This window comes from Bombina bombina, chromosome 6, assembly GCF_027579735.1.
Source record: "Bombina bombina isolate aBomBom1 chromosome 6, aBomBom1.pri, whole genome shotgun sequence".
NCBI lineage: Eukaryota > Metazoa > Chordata > Amphibia > Anura > Bombinatoridae > Bombina > Bombina bombina.
This window is the reverse complement of record NC_069504.1, coordinates 280262117-280287494: the sequence shown is the minus strand read 5'-3', so window position 1 is coordinate 280287494 and position 25378 is coordinate 280262117. Positions and strand designations below refer to the sequence as shown.

At 37.5% G+C, this 25378-nt stretch overlaps 1 protein-coding gene across 1 annotated transcript in view; it reads left to right on the top strand.

Annotated features, from left to right (window-relative positions):
* The first annotated feature begins 959 nt into the window (after positions 1-959).
* The window catches only part of AMDHD1 (amidohydrolase domain containing 1), a 64075-nt gene continuing 39656 nt past the window's right edge, over positions 960-25378 (top strand). Inside the window, exons 1-3 of the mRNA XM_053719797.1 lie at positions 960-1305; positions 20379-20485; positions 23516-23580. Coding sequence (XP_053575772.1) covers positions 1169-1305; positions 20379-20485; positions 23516-23580 — 309 coding nt within the window. The 5' untranslated portion in view covers positions 960-1168. The remainder of the gene's footprint in view (positions 1306-20378; positions 20486-23515; positions 23581-25378) is intronic.

Sequence of the window (25378 nt, the reverse complement as noted above, 5' to 3'; positions counted from 1 at the left end):
CAAATGTGCTTTGTTCTCTTGGTATCTTTTATTGAAGAGAAAAATAGGTAGACTCATAAGAGCTCAGGAGTGTGCATGTGTCTTTAGCCCCTTCCTGCCCAGACTTATTTGTCTACATCGGCACAAAGTGCCAATGTAAGCAAATAAGTAAAAATGTAAATCACGCGGTCTATAAAGCGATTGGGGGATTTCAATGATGGTCAGGGGGGGAGTGCCTATGACGCTAGGAACCCCCTCCAGCCCTTGATCCCATTCAGGAAGCGCCTTTGGCTTCAGTACAGCCAAATGGCTAGGATGTTCTATGCCGTCCTAAGTGCGCTAAAGCCCAGCGCAGTTACGACAGCATAGAATGTCCTCAGGGTGGGAAGGGGTTAGTACTCTATGGCAGCAGTGTTTTGCAACATTATTTGTATCTTTGTTATACAATGTTGCAAAACACTGCTGCCATAGAGTACTAAAGACACGTGCACACTCCTGAGCTCTTATGAGCCTACCTAGTTTTACTCTTCAATAAAAGATACCAAGAGAACAAAGCAAATTTGATAACAGAAGTAAATTGGATAGTTAAAATTGCATGCTCTATCTCAATGATTTTCAAACCTGTCATCAGGCCTCCCTAACAGGCCACATTTTGAGGATATCTGAACTTGAGCACAGGTAAAGTAATCTGCTGATTAGTAAACATAGTTTTACCTGCTCTCATCCAAGGTAATCCAGAAAACCTGGCCTGTTGGAGAGGCCTGAGGACAGGTTTGAAAACCAGTGCTCTATATGAATCACCAAACTTTAATTTTGACTTTACTGTCCCTTTAAATCAAATCACTAACAATGGTATTTTAAAGACATTTACAGCTATAGACAGCAGAGGGGGCTCTTTGCAATCGTTTTCTAACAAGAAAACACATCAAGATTTAATATATTCATATTTTTTTCATGTAACATACTTCTGCAGAAATGGATCATTTTCGTCATCACTGCAAGTTATAAAGAAAGTAATTAGTAAAGAATAAATAGACTGATGAGATTGCCAGTCTTAACAATATGAATTTATGGGAGGTTACTAATTGATGATCTGTAGTTTTCATTACAAACTCTGCTTCCTCACAACACAAGCAGCGTCCTGCTCTCCACACTGTGAAGCAAACATCTAGTGAACGTATGAGTTAAAATGTCCTGTAAATTTAAGCTTTTGTTGGAAAATGCTGAGCAGCTGGTTCTTGTCTGCAGTAAAAAAGAAACATTTTTGCTCAAAGAGGGGATGAAAGTTTTGGCTGTGCTTGAGAAGGCCAGTGTGGTTATTGGAAAGTAAGTGTTTTATATCCTGATTATCACTTTTACTCTATTCATTTTATCCTGATTATAACATTTACTGTATTAACTGCAATAATTCGACACGTAAAAAAAAACAAACCTTTTCATAAAGATTCATATTAATAAAACCTTATTACATGGTATTGTAGTTTTTATTACAATTATACAACCTGAACAATGATCAGACAGACAGATGACACATGTTTTGTAATAAATTACAATATTTCCTAAAGTAATAGCTTTTTAAATGTGATATTTATAAGGATTTGTGGTATGCAATAATAAAATAGATTTGCTGAATATATACTGGATTATTTTGTGCTGTACCTTTTTAATTTAACAACCTACACCTGTCCACAAAAGGCACATTATTGTGTTTCAGACTCAGAGCTGTTTTGCAGTTTTTTTTTTGTTTAAGCCAAGAAGTCAGAACTTCACAATGTGTAACCAATTTATTTGGCAACAAGAGGATACCAGTTCTAAAGCAATCCTGGAGTCCAAAGACTGAAGTAAACTTAAAAAACACTATTAATAATTATTTAAAGGGACATGGAAGCCAAAATTAAATCATGATTCACAAAGTTTGTAATGTATAACTAAAAACTTTTCCATTTACTTCTATGAAATGTACATATTTCTCTTTTGTATTCTTTGTTGATAGTTCCCCCCTTTTTACCAGAGCATAATGAGGTAGCCTCAGGAGTGTGTCTTGAGAAATACACAGTAGCACTAGCAATGTTTGCAACAATATTTCTAATGTTTTACATATATTGCTATACATGAATGAGGTCTAAAACGCAACATATGTTTTCCCCTCTATACAACTGCTTGGCCTAACTGTTCTTGGGTAAATTCTGAATATAAGAGATGTCTGATCTCCATCAGAAAGAATGAAATGTCCCTCTAAATCTGTAACATTTTGAACTAGATATCAGTGTTCCATGTGCAACAATTTTGTAAAAAGTAACTTGTGTTGGAACTGAATTTCCTTAAAGGGACAGGAGACCCTAAAAATGTCCTTCATAATTCCAATAGAACATACAATTTTAAACAACTTTTTAAAATTTACTTTTATTCTCAAATATGCTTTATTCTCTTGTTATCCTTTGCTGAAGTAACAGCATTACAATACTCGTAGCTAGCTAAACACATTTAGTTAGTCAAATAGCCATTTTATGCAGGCACCAATCGCCAGCTAGCTCCCACTAAATTAGGATATGTGCATATTCATTTTTAACAATGGGTAACAAGAGAACAAAGCACATTTGAAAATAGAAGTGATTATAAAAGTGTATAAAAATGGCATGCTCTGATTCTTGCAAGTTTAATTTTGACTTTGTTATATAAAATTGTAATTATGCATAGTTAAAAAAGTTTCAGTTCTTTTGACGTAATTTTCTTATTGAGATATTAAGCAATGGGTACAGAAAACGGCAAATTACATTTTTCAGACGTGTCATACAACAAAATCTATATATATCTCAGAATACAATGTTCTGCACAATATAAAAGAAAATAATGTAAATGTCACAAAATGCGACATTCCACTCGGAAAACAAATAATTGTTACAGAACAACTTGATATGTCATAAAATATAAATGTCTCTAACTATAATGGTCTGTACGAAAATAAAGTAATAAACAATACAGCACCTCATTTTTTTATTATTTATACAGTGTCTATAAGTATGTATCCCCACCAAACATGGTTAGATAACTAGTGGAATGTGATCCCCAAATAATAAGCAAGGGCCTCTTATGGATAGGGTGACCATATTGCCGCTTTAAAAAGGGACACATATGAAAAATACATGTGTCAGGGCTGTTTTCAGGGCTGTTAAAAGAAAAGTTTTGTATAAGAACCCTGACATATGTATTTTTCATATGTGTCCCTTCTTAAAGCGGCAATATGGTCAGCCTACTTATGGACCCTATAAATATTAATCTTGACTGAAAGGGGAATATTATGGGAGATGAGTAAATAGGGCCACTTTTGGACCCATAGAACTCTTTAGAAAAAAATATATTACTTAAAGTAAAGGTCAATTTGGATGAATTAGTGTCCGGTTTTTAATAAACCTATTAAAAACAAGGGCACTTCAATTTATCAAAATTGACATTTCACTCCTTTTCTTAAAAAAACTTACCTTTAATCCTGACAGCCGCTCCAGCGATTTCCCCCGGCCGTCGGAAGCCTCTTCTTACTTCAAATGACGAATCTGGCTTCCTCCACACGGCTTTCCCCTGGGGGGGATCATGGCCTGATGCAACGCCGTGATTGCAGGAAGCTGGATTCGTCATTTTAGACCTGCAAAGAGGACTTGCATCGTGCGGAGGAAGCGCTGCAGCGGCTGTCAGGATTAAAAGGTACGTTTTTGAAGAAACAGAGTGAAATGTCAATTTTGATGAATTAAAGTGCCCTTGTTTTTAATAGGTTTTATTAAAAACCGGGCACTAATTCATGAAAATTGACCTTCACTTTAACTTACAAAGTAAATATATCTATATACTTCAAAGAATAATGTTTTACATAACATCATAAAAATCAACCTGACTATTAGCTCCATGAACATGTATATTAGCTGCTTTCATTGTCTATTGGTTGCGTAAAGATGACAGTAACGATTAGCTTCACTATTTTTTTATATATATATTTATATTCTGGAGGGGCAAGAAATATTATAGACATATAGCATAGTATATACACCATTGGCTATGAGCTACCCAAAATATGAGGTCACTTTTAGAGCTATAAGCTTATACGTAATATATAGGAACAGGAAGAATCTTTGACAAATCTCTGTATTATAAACAATGCTTGAACTATCAATGAGTAAGACTCTAGTTATACAGTATTATCATTTACATTACAGATTAAAATTACGTGTCTCATAACTGGTGGAGACCGTATAAAGGAAAACCAGATATAAGAGATATAAATAACACTTCTATAATGTAATGCTGAGTAACTATATATGGAGAAGAAACTAAGGATATTAAAGGCAATAGACAGTATGTCTGACCAGTATCCAAAGAGTCACCTTAATCAATTAGACTGTAAACTAACTCTTGTAAAGGGTATATATCTAAATGCTACAAAAGGTTATAGCTGTGTATGTGTGGACTTACTTTAGAATCCGCTTACGACTTTGTACACACATTTTATACATTTAGCCATTTATCTTTGCTAAATAACAGAAATAAAGGAGTATATGAACCATCCTGTAAAGTACACCTAAGACTATTAATAATGATAACTCTTCAGCTTGTGGTCTGTTATCCCATCTAACTGAATTGGGACTACTGTTAGATAGTAGATAAGTACATAAAATGACTGGTATCAGTGTCCACAGTAAATTTAGACCATCATATTATACAAGTATGCAAAATGTGTAGATATTCGGGTTAACTAGGGAGGTAGCATGAAATTGAGCCAACAAAAAAAAAAATAAGCTAAGACATGGGTAGCAGTAGCAAGTAAGCTATCAATCAAGGGAGTATACACAATCTCTGAAATATTGGGCTCAAAAAACAGTCTGTAGAATGGAATATTAGAGAGCCATATAATTGAGAGGGTTGATGTGAGAGTAAGTAAAATTAAACGCCTCTGTCTATTCACCCCAAAGAGTCTGACCCTTAGAATATAGGACGCTAAGAGTTTCAGAAAGCGTGTACATGTTAAAAAAATACAACAGTTGTTGCACAAATCTTAAAGGGACAGTCTAGTCCAAAATAAACTTTCATGATTCAGATTGGAAAATTGTTTAAAATTACATGCCCAGTTGACTAGAAATTCCTAATTATTGCCCTGATGGTGGAAATAAGCATTTTCAATGCTGATATTTTCTTAAAGGGTCAGTCTGGTCAAAAAAAAACTTTCATGATTCAGATAGGGCATGTAATTTTAAACAATTTTCCAATTTACTTTTATCACCAATTTTGCGTTCTCTTGGTATTCTTAGTTGAAAGCTTAACCTAGGAGGTTCATATGCTAATTTCTTAGACCTTGAAGGCCACCTCTTTTCCGAATGCATTTTAACAGTTTTTTACCACTAGAGGGTGTTAGTTCATGTGTTTCATATAGATAACACTGTGCTCATGCATGTGAAGTTACCTGAAAGCCAGCACTGATTGGCTAAACTGCAAGTCTGTCAAAAGAACTGAAATAAAGGGGCAGTTTGCAGAGGCTAAGATACAAGATAATCACAGAGGTAAAAAGTATATAAATATAACTGTGTTGGTTATGCAAAACTGGGGAATGGGTAATAAAGGTATTATCTATCTTTAAAAAATTAAAAATTCTGGTGAAGACTGTCCCTTTTAATATAAGCTACAAGTAAACTGTAAATCTGTTATGCTCCACTGTCTCGGCCGCTGACAGTGAAGACCCAGCTTAGCATACATAAGCACAAAGTAAGCGCACAACTAATATAACTACCGTTAACCAGGTTAAGCTTATAATGACTATCACTGAATGTAGAACAGGTAGAGAAACATAAACTTAAAGCATTTCAAGAAATTTCCTACTGTCAGTCTTAATCTATTATGGAATTAGTTTTCACTTTCAGTAACAGCTTGCTATGTAGAGCCTGGTGTATCGATCCGAATAAGAGACCTCCCTTAGCCCACTCCAACTTTCAAGCTATCTGATAAGCCGAGGAATGCAAGCGTCTTTTCCAATGGGACTGACTGCATCCAAACTTGTATGTCAGGTCCTTTAGTCTCCTGGGAATATGGGTCCAGCAACAGAGCCAATTTGCACCATTTTGCCACTCCAGGGTCATTTTTAGTGATCTCTTCATCGACAACCAGTCAGGCAAGTAACCGATCATTTATTGTCGTCGTTAGGGCCCTTCACTCTCAACCCCATCAAAGCAGGTAGATATGCTGACTTACTTTGTAGATCGCCACCTATGTCTGACAGACAGGGACACCGATGTGCTGAATTTTCTGGAACCTGCTTCCTGGGGTCGGCAGCAGTCCGCGAGGTCGGGTCCTTCAGGAGATCAATACTTTACCAGATGCACATACAGACTTACTGTTGGGTAGTCTGATATTGGCTCAATATGCTCTGTAGCTTGCATTAGTCTGTCCCTAGGTATCGCAGCTCCTGAGGACGGTTTTGTAGGGGCTATTTCCTTCATGTCTCCACATTGAGTTGTCTGCATCAAACTGCCAATATTGTTGAGCATTGCTGCTTTTTCTAAGTCAGCAAAAAGGCCTTGTATCAATGGCGAGATATCCTCCATAGTAAATAATAACAAAACTAGTGTGGGTAGCTTTAGTTGTTATAGGAAGTAGTAAGTGCTTCAATATGAGCTTGTAGCCCAGACATCTGGGGGAAGGGGGAATTTGCGGCAGCCCAAACTCCACTGATCGTCAACAACTAGATTGACCACTTAGGCTGCACTGCTAGAAAGTTCTCTCGACTGTTGTAAAGTTTAGTTGAAGAGCATAGCTCAGGCACAGAGTTTAGGAATATGCCTCCTGAGTCGTTCAATTCCTCTGGAATATAGAACTGCTGAGAAGTTGATATTATATCCCTTAAAATACAAAATAAAGTCAGGAGCTCTTCAAAAACACGTCCTGCCGCTTCAACTGTAGGCTCCGCCCCCTGACAAACTTTCATTTTAACCAGTTAGTGCTCACCTCCACGAACCCCCATGAGAGCGAGCACAAAGTTATGGCAAACATGAACCTACCTTGGTTTAGCTTTCAACAAAGAATACTAAAAAAAAAAGAAAATTTGATGATAATAGTAAATTGGAAAGTTGTTTAAAATTGCAAACCCTTTCTGAATCATGAAAGTGATGGTAAACGCAAGTACAAACGCTAGGATTTACCATCACTAAAAATAAACGTTAGTTTCTCTCATTGTTTCATAAAAAAAACTCACCACATCTTGCTAACGCTGCGCCTCTGGCTGCCCACAGAACAGTACTTACTCCAATGAGGTGACATTTTCACCTCCTAGACCAATAGCCGTGCTAGGATGTCAGTTGACATGCACGGCTATTGTGCCGTGGGCGGCCGGAGGTGCAGAGTTAGCGATATGCTTTCCTTACAGATAGGGTTTAAAGTTTGCTATTTCCAAACCACTTTTTTTCAAAATTAGCGCTAGTTACATTGGGACACTGATATATTTCAGGAATCCCTGAATATCCCTTGACATGACATGTATATATTTCTTTTTAAAGTATTGATCTAGGCCCATTTTGGTATATTTCATGCCACCAATAAAAAAAATTGTTCACTTTTTCACAATTTTTTTTCACAAACTTTAGGTTTCTCACTGAAATTATTTGCAAACAACTTGTGCAATTATGGCATAAATGGTTGTAAATGCTTCTCTGGGATCCCCTTTTTTCAGAAATAGCCGACAAATATGGCTTTGGTGTTGCTTTTTGGTAATTAGAAGGCTGCTAAATGCCACTGCGCACCACATGTGTATTATGCCCAGCAGTGAAGGGGTTAATTAGGGAGCATGTAGGGAGCTTCTAGGGTTAATTTTAGCTGTAGTGTAGTAGACAACCCCAAGTATTGATCTAGGCCCATCTTGGTATATTTCATGCCACCATTTCAACGCTAAATGCGATCAAATGGAAAAAAAGTTAATTATATCTAGCAGTGAAGGGGCTAATTAGGTAGCTTGTAGGGAGCTTGCAGGGTTAATTTTAGCTTTAATGTAGAGATCAGCCTCCCACCTGACACATCACACCCCTTGATCCCTCCCAAACAGCTCTCTTCCCTCCCCTCCCCCTGTACCTTATTGGTAGCCATCTTGGGTACTGACATACCCAGTTTACTAAAAAAAACCCTGCTTTTTTTTATCTTTTATAATTTTTTTTCTATAGTGTAGCTTCCCCCCCAGCCAAAGAGAACCCCCCACCCCCTCCCAGATCCCTTAGATGCATTTTTAAATTAATTTTTACCCCACTCTATCCCACTTTTTAAAAATATTTCTGTAGTGTAGCCGTTCCCACCCGCTTCCACCCCGTGCACGCCCACGATCCCGCCCCCCCCCCAACGTCATATGGCCCATCGATGGCCGCCCACCCGCCTCCTACGTAAGCTCTCACCCACCAACAATACTGGCCATCGATGTCCGGTGCAGAGAGGGCCAAAGAGTGGCTCTCTCTGCATCGGATGGCCAAGGGGTGTTATTGCAGGATGCCTCGATATCGAGGCATCACTGCAATAACCGGAAAGCGGCTGGAAGCGAGCAGGATCGCTTCCAGACGCTTTAAACCCCTAATTTCGTACAGGGTACGTCGCTGGTCTTTTAAGACCAGGTTGTGTGCGACATACCCTGTACGACATGCATCGTTAAGGGGTTAACATTGTTTTTTATGAAACGACGAGAGAAACTAACCTTTTTATTTTTTTGTGATTGTAAATGCTAGTGTTTGTTATACGCTTGGATTTTCCATCACTTTAATTTTGACTTGACTGTATTTAATTTTCAGAATTAAAGGGACAGTCTTCAGACTTAAGGGGTTAAAGTCTGAAATTTACAATAACATTATGGACCACAGCACTTTTCCATTTTCTGACCATCTGGGACCAAGGCTATTTTTACATTTCTGTGGTGTTTGTGTTTAGCTGTAATTTTCCTCTTACTCATTTACTGTACCCACACATATTATATACTGTTTTTCTTACCATTAAATGAACTTTCTAACAATACCATTATTTTCATCATATCTTATAATTTACTATAATTTCTTTTTATAAAATATGATGAAAAAATGGGGAAAAAACACTTTTTCTAACTCTGAGCCCCAAAATCTGTTACACATCTACAACCACCAAAAAAACACCCATGCTAAATAGCTTCTAAATTTTGTCCTGAGTTTAGAAATATCCAATGTTTATATGTTCTTTGCTTTTTTTGCAAGTTATAGGGCAATAAATACAAGTAGCACTTTGCTATCTCCAAACCACTTTTTTTTTCAAAATTAGCGATAGTTACATTGGAACACTGATATCTGTCAGGAATACCTGAATATCCCTTAACATGTATATATTTACTTTTAGAAGACAACCCAAAGTATTGATCTAGGCCCATGTTGGTATATTTCATGCCACTATTTCACCGCCAAATGCGATCAAATATAAAAAATTGTTCACTTTTCACAAATTTTGTCACAAACTTTAGGTTTCTCACTGAAATTATTTACAAACAGCTTGTGCAATTACGGCATAAATGGTTGTAAAATGCTTCTCTGGGTTCCCCTTTGTTCAGAAATAGCAGACATATATGGCTTTAGCGTTGCTTTTTGGCAATTAGAAGGCCGCATAATGCCGCTGCACACCACACTTGTATTATGCCCAGCAGTGAAGGGGTTAATTAAGTAGCTTGTAGGGAGCTTGCAGGCTTAATTTTAGCTTTAGTGTAGAGATCAGCCTCCCACCTTACACATCCCACTCACTGATCCCTCCTAAACGGCTCTCTTCCCTCCCCCACTCCACAATTGTCCCCGCCATCTTAAGTACTGGCAGAAAGTCTGCCAGTACTAAAATATATATATATATATATTTATTTATTTATTTTATATCTATTCAGATGTGATGGACCCTCCCCCCACTTCCTATTTGCCACCATCTTGGGTACTGGCAATTTGCCCCCCAAAAACAAAGTATTTTTTTTTTATTTATTTATAAATTATAGATTTTTCTGTAGTGTAGCTGCCCCCCCTCAATACCCCCATCCCCCTCCCAGATCCTTTGATATTTTTTTTTTTTCCCTCTCACTCTTTGAAATTCAGAGACATTGGTGGCAGTGGTTGCTGCGTGCTCACGTCCCCGCATGCTCCCGGCACCCACACATACAGGAACCGGATGCCGGGTAGTGATGGGCCGCCCACCCGCCTCCCTGCTTAGCTCCCACCCACCAACGATCGGCACCATCGCTACTGGTGCAGAGAGTGCCAAAGAGTGGCTCTCTCTGCATCGGATGCTTGATAAAGGGTATTGCAGGATGCCTCAATATCGAGGCATCACTACAATACCCTGAGAGCTGCTGGAAGCGATCGCAATCGCTTCCAGCACTCAAATAGACCAAGGACGTTCCAGGTACGTCCATTGTCACTGACAGTTTTTGCAGGACGTACATGGTACGTCCTTGGTCGTTAAGGGGTTAAGAATGTTGCAATGAAAAATATATTAGTGTACAAGCAAAACCGCATTTTTTTTTTCATTATTGTAAAAAGTGTATATATATATTTTATAATAAAAGATTTATAATCCTACTTGGTATCTATTGTTCCTCCGCCCCCCTTCATTTACTATTTTGGCTGGGCTAAATAGAGAGCAGTTCTACCTACTATCTACATAGGCTTCCTAAGGGCTTTCAAATTACTTTAACTTTCAATAGTGTCCTATGACACGCACACTGATTGGATTTTTCTTTGGAGTTGTCCTATACAAAAAAAAAAAAAAGAGCTCATCCCAGTGGGCCGGCATAACATTGCAATAGAAGCATTACTAAAGGCATGGATTTAACCCTTTTCACAGATAGATTTAAAAAAAAAAAAAAAAAGGTACAAATATTCTTTTTTTAATAGTAAAGATTACATATATGGCATTTGATTAGCTAAAGTTTACCATCACTTTAACCCCTTTGCTACCGGGAATTTCAGAGAAAAACTTGCCCAAAGTACCAGAGAATTTTTTGCATTTTTTCTATCATTCTGATTAAAGGGACTGTCAACACCAGAATATTTGTTGTTTTAAGAGATAATCCCTTAATTACCCATTCCCCAGTTTTGCATTACCAACACAGTTATAATACATGTTTTACCTCTGTAATTACCTTGTATCTAAGGATATGCAGACTGCACTCATTTCAGTTCTTTTTGACAATGCTGACTCCTCTGTAAATTCACGTGCATGAGCTCAATGTTATCTATATGAAACACATGAACTAATGCCCTCTAGTGGTCAAAATGCATTCAGCTTAGAGGCGGCGTTCAAGGTCTAAGAAATTAGCATATGAACCTCCTAGGTTTAGCTTTTAACTAAGAATACCAAGAGAACAAAGCAAAATTGGTGATAAAAGTAAATTGGAAAGTTGTTTAAAATTGCATGCCCTATCATGAAGGTTTTTTTGGACTTGACTGTCCCTTTTAAACAACAAGCTTTTGATTTACCTATGAAAAAAAATAATATATTTTTAAAGTAGACAAACCAAGGTATTGATCTAGACCCATTTTGGTATATTTGATGCCACTATTTGACTGCCAGATTAGATCATATAAAAAAATAAAATAACTTTTATTCACTGAAATTATTTACACACAACTTCTACAGTCATATGACAAATTGTAATAAAAGCTTTTTGGGGATCCCCTTTGTTCAGAAATAGCAGACATGCATGGCTTTGTGATTGCTTTTGGGAAGTTAGAATACTGCTAATTGCAGATGCACACCTTATGTGAAATCCTGGCAGAGAAGGGGTTATTCAGTTAGCTCTTAAGGTTAATTTGTGATGCAGAGTAGAGCTTATCTTCTAAAACAGCTTGTTTCCCCCCCCCCCCCCCCATGGTCAACACCTTCTTAGGTACCAGCAGAAGGACTGCCAGTATGCAGTTTAGGGATATTTTTTTTTCACTGTCTGTAACGATCAGGCATCTGCCTTCATATGGAACCGAAGCACAGATCATGCTCCAGTTCCATATGCAGACAGATGCCTTGAGCTCAGGAACTCCAGCTCTCGGCTGTAACTTTTACAGCCAAGACTGCTGGAGCTTCCTGCAGCTCAGATGTATATAAATCTCAGGATAATGTTTTCTTTGAATATATCATAATATCTATATAGTAGTAAACAATATTTGCCAATACACTGTATAAAACTTTTAGTTAAGCACATGTGGCTAATGTAATTTTATTGTTTTAAATGCTATTAAAATGTTTATCCCTTGTCTGCTGTCTTGGAGATATTCTTGACTTTGAACTCACATTCACTCTATTTATACAGGCACTTACCAAATCCTGCCATGCTCACCTACACCACATTTCCAGAATTGATGCTTCCGTTACCCAAGAAACTACAAAAAACACTTATCCATTCCCTTGTATCTATTCCCTCATTTTGTCACATATTGACTACTGCAACTTAAAGGGACAGTCTACACCAGAATTTTTATTGTTTTAAAAGATAGATAATCCCTTTATTACCCATTTCCCAGTTTTGCATAACCAACACAGTTATATTAATATACTTTTAACCTCTGTGATTATCTTGTATCTAAGCCTCTGCAAACTGCCCCTTTTTTCAGTTCTTTTGACAGACTTGCAGTCTAGCCAATCGGTGCCTACTCCCTGATAACTTCTCGTGCACAAGCTCAGTGTTATCTATATGAAATACATGAATTAACACCCTCTAGTGGTGAAAAACTGTTAAAATGCAATCTGAAAGAGGTGGGCTTCAAGATCTAAGAAATTAGCATATGCACCTCCTAGGTTAAGCTTTCAGCTAAGAATACCAAGAGAACAAAGCAAAATTGGTGATAAAAGTAAATTGGAAAATTGTTTAAAATTACATGCTCTATCTGAATCATGAAAGTTTATTTTGGCCTAGACTGTCTCTTTAAAACAACCTCTATATATTTCCTTACTTATCTCCAAATACTCCCAGACCACCAGCCCTCTTCAATCAACCTCTGACCAACATCTTATTGTTTCTACTTCCCTCTCTCGCCTCCAAGACTTCTCACACACTGCTCCGTCAGTGTTGAAAACCCACCTATTTAGACAGGTTTACCATCTCTCTTAACTATTTCGTGTCCTAATCAAAATAAATCTTGATCTGCCTGGTCTCACTCCTGCAACTACAATCCATGTGACAAGTTACCCAACACCTGATGTATCTGCACCCTGTTCCTGTAAACTATGAGCACTTTGAAGCAAGGCTCCCTCCTCCTGCATTGTTGTTTTGTTTAGTCTGTTATGTATTTGTGTCTTGCCACAAATCTGTGTCTCATACCCCTATTTTTGTATCCAGTGCTATAGAATTTTGCAGCTCTATACAAATAAATAATGATAATGACGGCGGAGCGTAGCCATGCAGGAACATGGCCGCATGTTAAGCTAGCTCCGTGACATGTCTTAGGTCACCGGCTCATACATCTATTTCTGAGTTGAGAGATATCCCTAAAACTACATCGGATTGAAGTGACAGACCACGAGAGTCCTTATAAGCAACGGCTAATATAATTCTGAACGGCTACGGGGAAAAATACTGAAATCAGCCGGACCCGTCCCGCGCACCTGGAGGTGAGGGGAATTGAGTGGCAGGGATTGGGACAAAGATCACATTGCAGGCTGAACCCCATAGCGACTTGAACAGCACCTAGAGTAAGAAAGAGACCGGCAGAGACCATCCGGTTAAGTCGGGTGGGTGTATGAGAGACCACCACCATTACGCTGCTCCATGTGGTAAGTGATAAAGACGGCAACTGATCATAGACGCGGCTGAGAGCCCTGCACATCTGTATTGTATCACACGAACCTAACCCTTATAAAAATTAGAAAGTGCCCGAGATTCTCCACCTCTCAGCGGCCGGAACGTTTTAATGTTAGAACAGCCAAGCAAAACTAACTTACTAAAACCTCACAAACAGCAGGGCAAACGGAGAACCACAATCAAAGCTGTTACAATACTTTAATGGGACTTATTCACTGAACGATGTGAGATAGAGGTGTGGGGAATCAGTTTGCCTGCTATATTTATACATCTCGTATTATATTATACTCACGGGGCCCACAAGTGATAATAAGAAGTTGGAACTCACAATTTTTCCAAATGGCCTCCAAAAGAAACACCAAACCTGAAAAGAAAATAACTAATACGGCTACTATGAACTCCTTTTTTCCAAAACAAGACTCAGAGGGGCTGGATCATTCACAGACATTCAATAATAGTGACGCCTCACAACTAAACTCAAATCCTGACAACCAAAGCTCACATATAGACCAATTAAATCAGATACAATCAAATATCTCACTTCTTCCATCTAAATCGGACCTTGCAGATTTAAAATCCTTTATTAAAAATGAGATGTCCTCTCTGAGAAGGGATATCAATGAAATGGGGTCCAGATTAGAATATCTAGAAGAAGGACAGGAGACTTTAAACAATATGGTATCAGACGTCGACCACCAACTGACAAGACAAGATACAGTTATCCGGGCACTACAGTTAAAGGTGGAAGATTTGGAAAATAGGAATAGAAGGAGCAATCTGAGGATACGGGGAGTGCCAGAAGAGGCCACCAAGGAATCCCTGACTTCATATTTGCTGCAACTGTTTGAATATATCATACCAAATCTTAAACTCTCAGAATCATCGATGGAGAGGGCCCATCGAGCATTGAAACCAATGCCGACCCCACCAAAACCTCCCAGGGATATAATCATAAAATTTACCAACTACTCGGATAAAGATGCTATTTGGAAACGTGTTAGAACACAGCGAGAGCTTAAATTTCAAACTTATAGTATCCAAATTTTCCAGGACATTAGCCCTACAACCATAGAAAAGAGAAAAGAAGTCCGCTACATCACTCAAAGTCTACAGGAAAGAAAAGTGAGATACCGATGGGGGTTTCCCTTCAGTCTTATTGTGCAAAAAGAAGGCAAAACACACATTTATAAAGATCCCAATGACTTGGACTCATTTTCTAGAGGTTTGAATATGGAGTTTCCGCAACCTAACCTACAGGCCTCAACATCACGCAGAGAAACCGCTCCTCTTCCTCAAAGACCACAATGGTCTACCGTCCAACACAAGAAAAAGAAGGTGGAGTTGCCCACAAACACTACCTGAACATTCACCATGCTACCACAAGGTGATTTCAATCCTTTATTTCCAGGTGGAGAGATATCTCATCAAGATACATATGGACTGATAAGTATATTTAATGTTTTGTTCTAGTTAACATGAATATGTTTATTACTTGTTATGCTGATAGATAAGTAGTTGTTATGAACTGTTGAACTTTTGTTGATACCTATTGAAATGATGACCTTATGCACCATAAGAGTAATTTACTTGTGATATCTACAATCTTGCTAAGAGGGAATGACAGAATCTGTACAAAGATATAACAGGATTTATGATGATTATACTTAAATGTCATATTATCGGATAACATGTTTAACAATCCATTGCGAGCAGCAAATTGTTAAGTTCCTGATAAGCCATTGTTAGACGTAGGACTTGCCTTAATGTAGGCCCAACCTAGTGATTAGACATACTATATGTTGACTGGCCAACTGCTAGTGAGGGTTGTTAACCTGTTAGACACTAACTAAAAACGCCTCACCATATTTCGAAATCTATAAATTATGTTATCTTTACTATCCTGACAAAGACACGGTAGAAACTACACATATAGCATGTATATGTCAATGTTTTTGTTTTGGTTTTTTTTTCTCTTCTTATTCATGTTTGTTTTTCCTGAAAGTTCATAAAGGTAGATAGTAAGTAAAAATGTTAGATGGATTCTCTCTAATTTATATTGTTTTAAGAGAGCCGGTGACTTAATCAAAGACATGCTACCTCACACTCAAGACATGTTATGTTTAGATCTATACTTTCTTTCTTTCTTTCTTTCTTTCTTTCTTTCTTTCTTTCTTTCTTTCTTTCTTTCTTTCTTTCTTTCTTTCCTCTTCTCCTTATACTCTTGAGGATCTGTCCTGTTCTGCCAGGTGTTCTCAAACAGAACGTTAGAATGTGCTCTCACGTGCAGAATTTATACTTCACACTCGTTAGATCCGATAATCAGTATGAACATGGCTAAACACCAGTCTCAACCCTTAACTACAAATGACCTGCGCTTATATTCGGTGAATGCCAAAGGCCTCAACATCCCGAACAAGAGATCAGTAGTTCTGAGGGAATGTCGCAGTCAAGGGGCTGATTTGATGTTTCTCCAGGAGACACACTTTAGAAAGGGAAAGGAACCCACAGCATTTGCTCGCTTGTTTGGCACGTGCTACTGGGCCTCACATAACAAACATAAAAAACAGGGGGTTGGTATTATAATTAAAAAAGGGATTCCTTTTATAGAGTTGCAAAACATAAAAGACAAAGAAGAAAGATATATCATACTAATTGGCTTATTATATAATAGGCCGATAACCCTAGTCTCTATATATGCACCAAATGCAAATCAACAATCATTTTTTAGAAAACTGTCTAACCTGTTGTTGGATCACCAGAAAGGGGTACTTTATCATGTGCGGGGACTTCAACATAGCGTTGAACCCCGAATAAAATTAAACAATATTTCAAAAACATAGTAGCACACGACGTATGGAGGATATTGCATCCCCATTTTAGGGATTATTCCTTCTACTCATACCCACATGCAACATACACTAGGATCGACTATGTATTTACTGACGTGGGAGGTCTATCCCTATTTAAATCAGCAAAAATATGCCCAATGACATGGTCTGACCTTTCAGCATTAACTAGCTATTTCTTTTGGCCATCTAAACCTATAAAGAACTTTATATGGAAATTGGATGACTCCATACTATTAGACCCACAGAATGTAATAAAGATAGACAAAGTAATCACAGAATATTTTCAATTAAACACCAATGCGGAGACTTCTCCGCAAATGCTCTGGGAAGCACATAAAAGTGTGGTTCGAGGTGAACTGATGGCCATGAAAGCATACATAAATAAAATTAAAAGGGAATCTGTCCAATCCTTTTTATTCAAAATTCAACAACTTGAGACTGAACACAAAAGACTCCCCTCAGACAGAGACATATTAACAGAACTTACACTAGAAAGGAAAAAACTGGCCTCCCATCTATCTAAAGAACATAAAAGAAGGGCTCTGCACACCCACCAAAAACACTGAGGGACATAATAAATTTGGTCGCCTGCTAGCACGCTATCTTAAACATAAAGCACATAAAAAATATATTCTACATATTGTCGATGAGAAAGGACGGTCGCAATACTCCACACACACTATAGCTCAAACATTCAAAACATTCTTCCAAAAACTTTACAATATTAAAAAAGACTCTGACTCACATATAAACGACCATAGGCCACGATCACAACTAATAGATGACTTCCTACAACACCTGAACCTTCCTACTATTACGACTGAACAAAGAGACAACCTAGAGAACAACTTAACACTAGAAGAAGTAAACCTAGTTATCAAAGATTTACCGACTGGGAAAGCACCGGGCCCAGATGGCTTTGGCCACAAATACTATTCGATTTTCCGAGAAACCCTGTCCCCACACATTTTAGCTTACTTCCATTCTATCGATTCTTCTAAGGCCTTTTCAGCAAGAGCTTTAGAGGCCCACATAACATTGTTACCAAAACCAAATAAATCATTAATTCTCCCCGCAAATTACCGTCCGATCTCGCTATTAAACACAGACATCAAAATTTTTGCTAAGGTATTGGCCCATAGACTAAACAAAATTTTACCTAATATCATACACCCGGACCAAGTTGGCTTTATCCCAGGTCGTGAAGCTAAAGACAACACGGTCAGAGCCCTGCATCTGATACACTATGCCAAGAAAAATAATATACCATCTATACTCTTATCAACAGATGCCGAAAAGGCTTTTGACCGTGTTGCCTGGGATTATTTAAAAGCCACTCTGACTCATTTTGGTTTTGGCCCACAAATACTAAATAGAATATTCTCCTTATACTCTCAACCTAGTGCACGAATAATGATAAATGGATGCCTATCCAATCCCTTCCCAATAATGAATGGGACGCGTCAAAGATGTCCCCTATCACCCCTTTTGTTCACCTGTGTAATAGAGACACTGGCTACAAGCATTAGACACAACCCACAGATACACGGAATTAATCTAGACTCCCAACAATATACGTTCTCCCTTTTTGCTGACGACATGCTTTTCTCCCTTACAAAACTCGAGGAATCCATACCACACTTAAATGGAGAGTTTGAGAGATTCCGCTTACTCTCCAATTTTGTCATAAATAAAAACAAATCTGAAATTCTAAATATAAATCTGAATGACACTGACAGACGAACCATCAAACAACTCACCACATTCACATGGTGCCACTCAGCATTAAACTATTTGGGAATTAAACTTGCTCCAACATTCACAGATATATATACTCTAAACTACATCCCAATTAAGCGTGCAATTATTAATGATCTATCATTGTGGAGATCTAAACAAATTTCCTGGTTAGGACGCATAGAAGTAATTAAAATGAACGTTTTCCCAAGAATACTCTACTACCTTCAAACTTTACCTATTCCACTCCCGACAAATTACTTACACACTATACAAAAAGCTTTTAGTGATTATATTTGGAACAAGAAACCCCCAAGAATCAATCGTTAAATAATGCAATCCCCTAAATCTCAGGGAGGGTTGGGAGTTCCAAATCTTGAATTATATAGACAGGCCATATTTTTACAACGGATTGTGGACTGGAATATCCACTATCACCACAAACGTTGGGTACCCCTAGAACATCTTATAGCACAAAAACCACATCTTGGTCGAATGTGTTGGAGTGATATAAATAAACACATAATAACAACATATGATAACCCAGTAACACAAGAAACATATCAGGTGTGGAGGAGGACCATCACCACATCATTGTTTATCTCCTCTATCCCTTCTCCCCTGACATCTTTGATAGAGAATGGAGAATATACATTGAGGCCTTACTCCAATTTGTTAACAACAGACATGGTCAACAGAGACTTCGGAATTCACTTTATAGTAACAAATGAAACTATACGTACACAATCAGAACTAATAGATGAAGGATATGAGTGTTTTGTCAACTGGTTTACATACAGACAGGCAAGAAATTACATACTCAAGCACAAACAATCTAACAATATGACCAGACCAATGACAAATTTCGAAAGTTTATGCGTGCAAGCGCCTCCACTTAGACACACACTGTCAAAAATATATAAACTACTACTCCAAAAACCACCAGGATATATACCCCCATACTTAGAGAGATGGGAAACTGATCTCGGAACTATAATCACCCCTCAGACGAGTCTATCTATACTCCAAGCCACCATGAAATCCTCCATCTCCTCCTCCATTTTAGAAGTCAATTTCAAATTGTTGCATAGATGGTATTTTACTCCTCAGAAAATACATAGATTATTTCGCTCACAATCAAATAAGTGTTGGAGATGTGGACATGTAAATAGTAATGCCGCACATATGGGGTGGTGGTGTAATGCCGTTCAAAACTACTGGAGACAAATAATCACCGAAATAGAATCAATCTTAAGTATCGAGTTTCCACTAGATCCATTGATATGGCTATTAAATAGACCCCCCCACATTAAATACAAACCCTATCTCCGTTTATTTAAGATCATGACTAATGGGATCAAAACACTGATTGCAAAAAACTGGAAACATAGAGAGGTCCCCTCCTTAGATATGTGGGTCGGAAAGGTTACAGATTTAATTGAATTGGAAGAATATTATTATCTTAAAACTGAACAAATGGAGATCTATGCAGAGATTTCCTGCACATGGGATGCATATGTACAGACATATAAGAAACAAAATATTAAAAAAAAATAAAAAAAAATAAAAATAAATGTGTGATATGAACACTATGGGACGCTGGGTCTGGGACAGGACGACCCCCCTCTTTACTCTTCCCTTTTTCCTATACTTCCTCATTCTGGAATATTTACTTCCTTTACTGCCCTATTCTTTTCCTCTTCTTTTCTTATATATATCTTCAACTTTCTAAGAGTATAATATATTACTAAGACCCTTAACTAAGGGTTGCAAAAATTGTTTTTCTTTAATTTCTGCTCTATTAATTAGTTAACAATGATTGTAAGAACTAGTTATGTGAACCTGTAAAAATAACAGCTGTTGAAATTAAACAACTGAGGAGCTGCGCCTCCTACTACCTGTATTGTTCTACTTAACTTTCAATAAAGTTGTTTGGGAAAAAAAAAATAAAAAAAATGATAATGACAATAATTCGTTATTTAACATTTTTTTTTTTTTTTTTTTTTTCATTTTAGTGATGGGTTGATAAAGGCAGTAGGACCAACAGATACAATACGTAATCAGTTTTCCACCTCATTGTTTGAGAAAACTATTGATTGTACTGGCAAATGTGTCCTTCCAGGTAGGTGAAAGAGAGTTACTTGCAGCTATGTTTTTTTTAAAGTTTTAAATATTATCTTTCATGTGGTTCTAACATTTGAATAGCTAAATGAATTTGGAAAGTTACTTCTGTATTTTTAGATAATGCTTCAGCCAAAGCAAAAAAGAGCTCATGCGGCAGAGTACACTTAGCCTTACATGGTGTAATGTGCCTCATGCATAGCAGTTGTGAGACGATTCATGTGTACCTAACCTACCAATCTTTACTGCAATTTCCTCTTGGATGTCCTCACACTACCTCCAACTCAATCTATGTAAAACTGAGCTGCTTCTTATTCTTCCCTCTCCAAGATGTCTTGGGTTCACACTTGACTCGGAACTCACATTCACTCCATATATTCAAGCTCTCACCAAATTCTACCGTGCAAACATGTGCAGCATTCCCAGTATTCAATCTTTCCTTACTCAAGAAACCACAAAAATACTAATTTTGTCACCTGTTGACTACTGCAATCTACTTCTAAATTCTATACTCTTCCACCTAAGTTGCTGATCTACATTAGCTGCTCCGATCTGCCTGTACTGGCTCCCCATACTCGCAAGAACAATTATCTTCAAACTACTTGTTGCAACCTATTACTGGGTCGCAACAGCATGTTTACTGGGTCACAATGAGATATATTATAGTGTGGTGTGTTATTACCTTTTACAAAACTTCTAATTTTTACTACAATCAGGATCAAAGTATTCACACATTTTACTCACTTGGCTATAAATTGCAGCTGTTTTGTTGTATGTTACTTCAGAACTTTTTAGACTAAGCTTAAAAAAAAGGTTACAAAAATATGTGATATAATTGCACTGGGTCTTGGGAGAAAGGTGGAAGAACCCTGCTCTATAATACAATTCATAGTATTAACCCTAACCTATAAAGCACTCAACAACCTCACTCCCAACTATATTTTCTCTCTCATCTCCAAATACTCCCCAAACCGTTCTCTTCAATCAACGTCTGACCTCCGTCTCTCCACTCCTTTTATCTCTACTTCCCTCTCACGCCTCCAAGACTTCTCACGTGCTGCTACTTTCCTATGGAACTCTCTACCCTTCTCCATCAGACTATCTCCAACCTTGTATAGTTTCAGGCACTCTTTGAAAACCCGCCTTATCAGAGACACTTACCGTCTCTGCTTTTCATCCAACTGAAAACAAATCTTGAACTGCCTGACTGGCTGCTGCAACTAGAATCCACGTTACAAGCTACCTCAAACCTTAATTCTCTGCACCCTCAACCAGTAGATTGTAAGCTTTTCCAAGCAGGGCCCTCCTCCTCATGTACTAGTTTTGTTTAGTCTGTTATGTATTCGTTTAACTAAAATTTAGTATTCATTTCATTTTAAACTAAATGAATAGTGCAGCCTTTGAATATTATGGGAAATTAATTTCCCTGAATATTTGGAACGAACATTTTGTCCAAAACGACTGCTGCACATCTCCTAGTATTTTTGTATCTTATCACAAATCTTTTTTATTGTATATCTCTATCACTTTACCCAGCGCTATAGAAGTTAGCAGCGCTATACAAATAAATGATAACATTCTATATATTTCTTCAGAAGACTTTTTGCAAACCCAAACAGAATGCAAATATGCTTTGAAATACACTTCTGTGCACTTAATTTATGTTTATTTTCCTTTAAAGTTTGTAATTACTTTGTTTCTGTACTTACTTTTCAGAATTTTAAAAGTTAAACCCTTATCCTCACCCCCCCCCCCCCCATTTTTTCTTCTTCAATGAACAGCTTCTGGGTAAAGTCATAGTCATTTATTGCAATTGCATTTACATACTGTTTATTTTGGTAAGTGAAAAGCTAAATATTTTTTGCAGTAAGCAAGTACTGAAACGGTGATCACCTGATAGGACCATAGCAATGACAGATACCTCACAGAATTGGTCCTGTTTTGTGGATTCTGTCAACCCTCAAGAGGTTCTTTTCACAATATAGCATAAAAAAATGTCTGTTTAAAAATAGATATTCCTGGGAAGGTGTCCTTTTCCACCATTAGTTTTATGTGAGGTGTCATTACTAGCCAATGAGAAAATTATACTCAACCATTAGCTATGCTTTATATATATATATATGCTATACATTCACATTAGTATTAGTTTAAACAGCGTTTACTTATATATTAAAAAAGGGTTATTTAAAAGGTGCTATTTTATATGCATGAACATTTAAGAGCTAGAAAGCCCATCTCTTCTCTCCAATTTAGATTTTTAAGGTTATACTGATTTTTAATTATTCTCAAATAAATTGAAGTAGATATTGTAACAGTAGATAAAGAGAAATTGTGGTGCCCAAAACAGGATAGCTTAATTTTGAAAAAAATGTAGGAACAAGTATGTGATAGGATTTTCTATGGAAATTAATGTATATCAAATTTTGGAAGTTGTGGGACAAGAAAAGGGGCAATACCAAAGCATTTCTGCAGGTGACTGGTGGAAGAGGACATTAGAAGGGGTCATTTTCAGTTTACTGCTGGAGGCTACTGGGAACTCACGGAACAGCAAACTATATTAGGATTTTAGGAGGTCTATTGTCAGATCACAGCAAATTAATAATACATATTGGCGTAGTAAGTAAGAAAGACGTCCTTTATCTGACCCGCAGTTTAAGTTATTATATTTATTCTCAAAAAGAAAATTAGACAATTTTCTTCACCTTAAAACACTGGTGTTGAAGAGATTAAAAGCACAGAAACACCTCTTACTTTAGTATAAAAAATGTACAAGTCCCATAGGACAAGGAGGTAAAAATAAAAGTAAACCTGCAATAGATAAAGTCAAATAGGCAGGTTGCAGCAAAACCTAGGTCACAGGTTTTACTTTTTGGGCTCATTGGGGGCGAGGGACAAAACACAATTTTTAGGCAAAAACAAGTAGTATTTAATGTCCCTTTTAAGACATGATGGGAAATACAAATAGGTTTCCCTGTAAAATCCCTAACTGATACTGAAGCATTTACTATCGTCATTACTGTTCCTGCTACAGGATTTGTAGACGCGCATACTCATCCTGTGTGGGCTGGAGATCGTGTGCATGAATTTTCAATGAAGGTAATTTTATCTAAATAGTAACAATACATAGTAAAGATTAAGTTGTGCTCATGTTTGTTTTGCTATGTGTAGTATACACCTTAGAGGGAATGGTGAATATTCTGGGTTGAAGAGCTGGCTAGCTATAGGCATCTGGAGCACTACATGGCAGGAAATAGTGCTGCCATCTAGTGCTCTTGCAAATGAATACCATTCATTCATTCTCTGTTGCCATATAGAGCTCCAGCAATGGGCCTGCTCCTATGCATACATCCCTGCTTTTCAACAAATGATACAAAGACAACAAAGAACATTGATATTTGAAGTAAATTTTAACATTTTGGGTTTCATATCCCTTTAATATCCCATTTTAGAAGATAAGTTGTGGTCACTTCCTTCTTGATTTCAGATGTATATCTCACTAAACAGGAAAACTGTACTTTCTGAATCAATAATTGGAAATAATGGTTCAAAAGATACTTTTAAAATATTAAGTGTTAATACAAATGACTGAGCAAAAATGCCCAATTTACCCATCATACCTATATACAAATCACATTTACCAGTAATCAGGATGGATTTAGATTACAATAGGTTAATCTTACACGTGTGAACAATAATTTCCCTTACACATTTTACAAAGGTGTTCAATCTAAAAACTTAAATATGAAGGTGTGAAAAGTACTTTGTAAATGTCGGTTTCAGTTGGATTCCCATTTCAAAACAAAAACATGAAAACTTATTCAGGGCTGTGGGATGAATCTATTTTGGATTGTGATTGCTCAAGAAGCAGGCTTCCTATATTGGCCGATACCAAAATCTTATTATCAGGAGCCGAAACAAACAATATCGGAAAGAGAATTCAAATTGCCCTCCCCATATGTCAGATATTACCTTATCATTGTGACAGTCTTCTAATTTATAATCTGTACCTCTGGCACCACTTGATATAGTTCTTAAAGGAACAGTAAAGTCAAAATTAAACTTTCATGATTCAGACAGAGCTACCCTCTTGGCTGAAATTTTGAAATCAGCCAATAGGATGAGAGCTACTGAAATCCTATTGGCTGTTCAAATCAGCCAATAGGATTTCAGTAACTCTCATCCTATTGGCTGATTTCAAAATTTCAACCAATAGGAATGCAAGGTAAACCAATATTTAAAGGCGGTACCTTGCATTCAATCTTCAGTGTGCGGCGGAGACCGCATGAAGAGGAACCTCCACGCCGGTCCTGCTCCGCAACGGCCGGTCCTGCTCTGCAATCGCAGGTCCTGATCCACGGTCATCTCAGCTCCGCGATCAACTCCGCTCTGTGCCACCATTGCTCCGGATGAAGATGGAAGATGTCTCCGCGATTGATGAAGACCTTCACCGCCTGGGTGGGTTTTTATTTTTAGATTAGGGATTTTTTTTTTATGGGCGCAAAAGAGCTGTTTGTAAAAAGAGCTTATTGCCCTTTTAAGGGCAATGCCCAAATGGGTAGCTTAGTTTTTTTTAGACTTTGTTTTTTTTTATTTGGGGGAATGGTTGGGTGGGGGGTTTTAGTGTTAAGGGGTAACCGGTAAAACATTTTATTAGGTTAAAGAGTTGTTTAACTTATGGCAATGCCCTACAAAAGGCCCTTTTAAGGGCTATTGGTAGTTTGTTAGTGTTTTGTTTTTTTAGATTAGGGCTTTTTTATTTTAATGGGCAGCAAACGAGCTGATTGCCCTTTTAAGGGCAATGCCCATACAAATGCCCCTTTAGGGGCAATGGGCAGCTTAGTTTTTTTTTTATTTTGGGAGGTTTGGTGGGTGGGGTTGTTTAACTGTTAGGGGG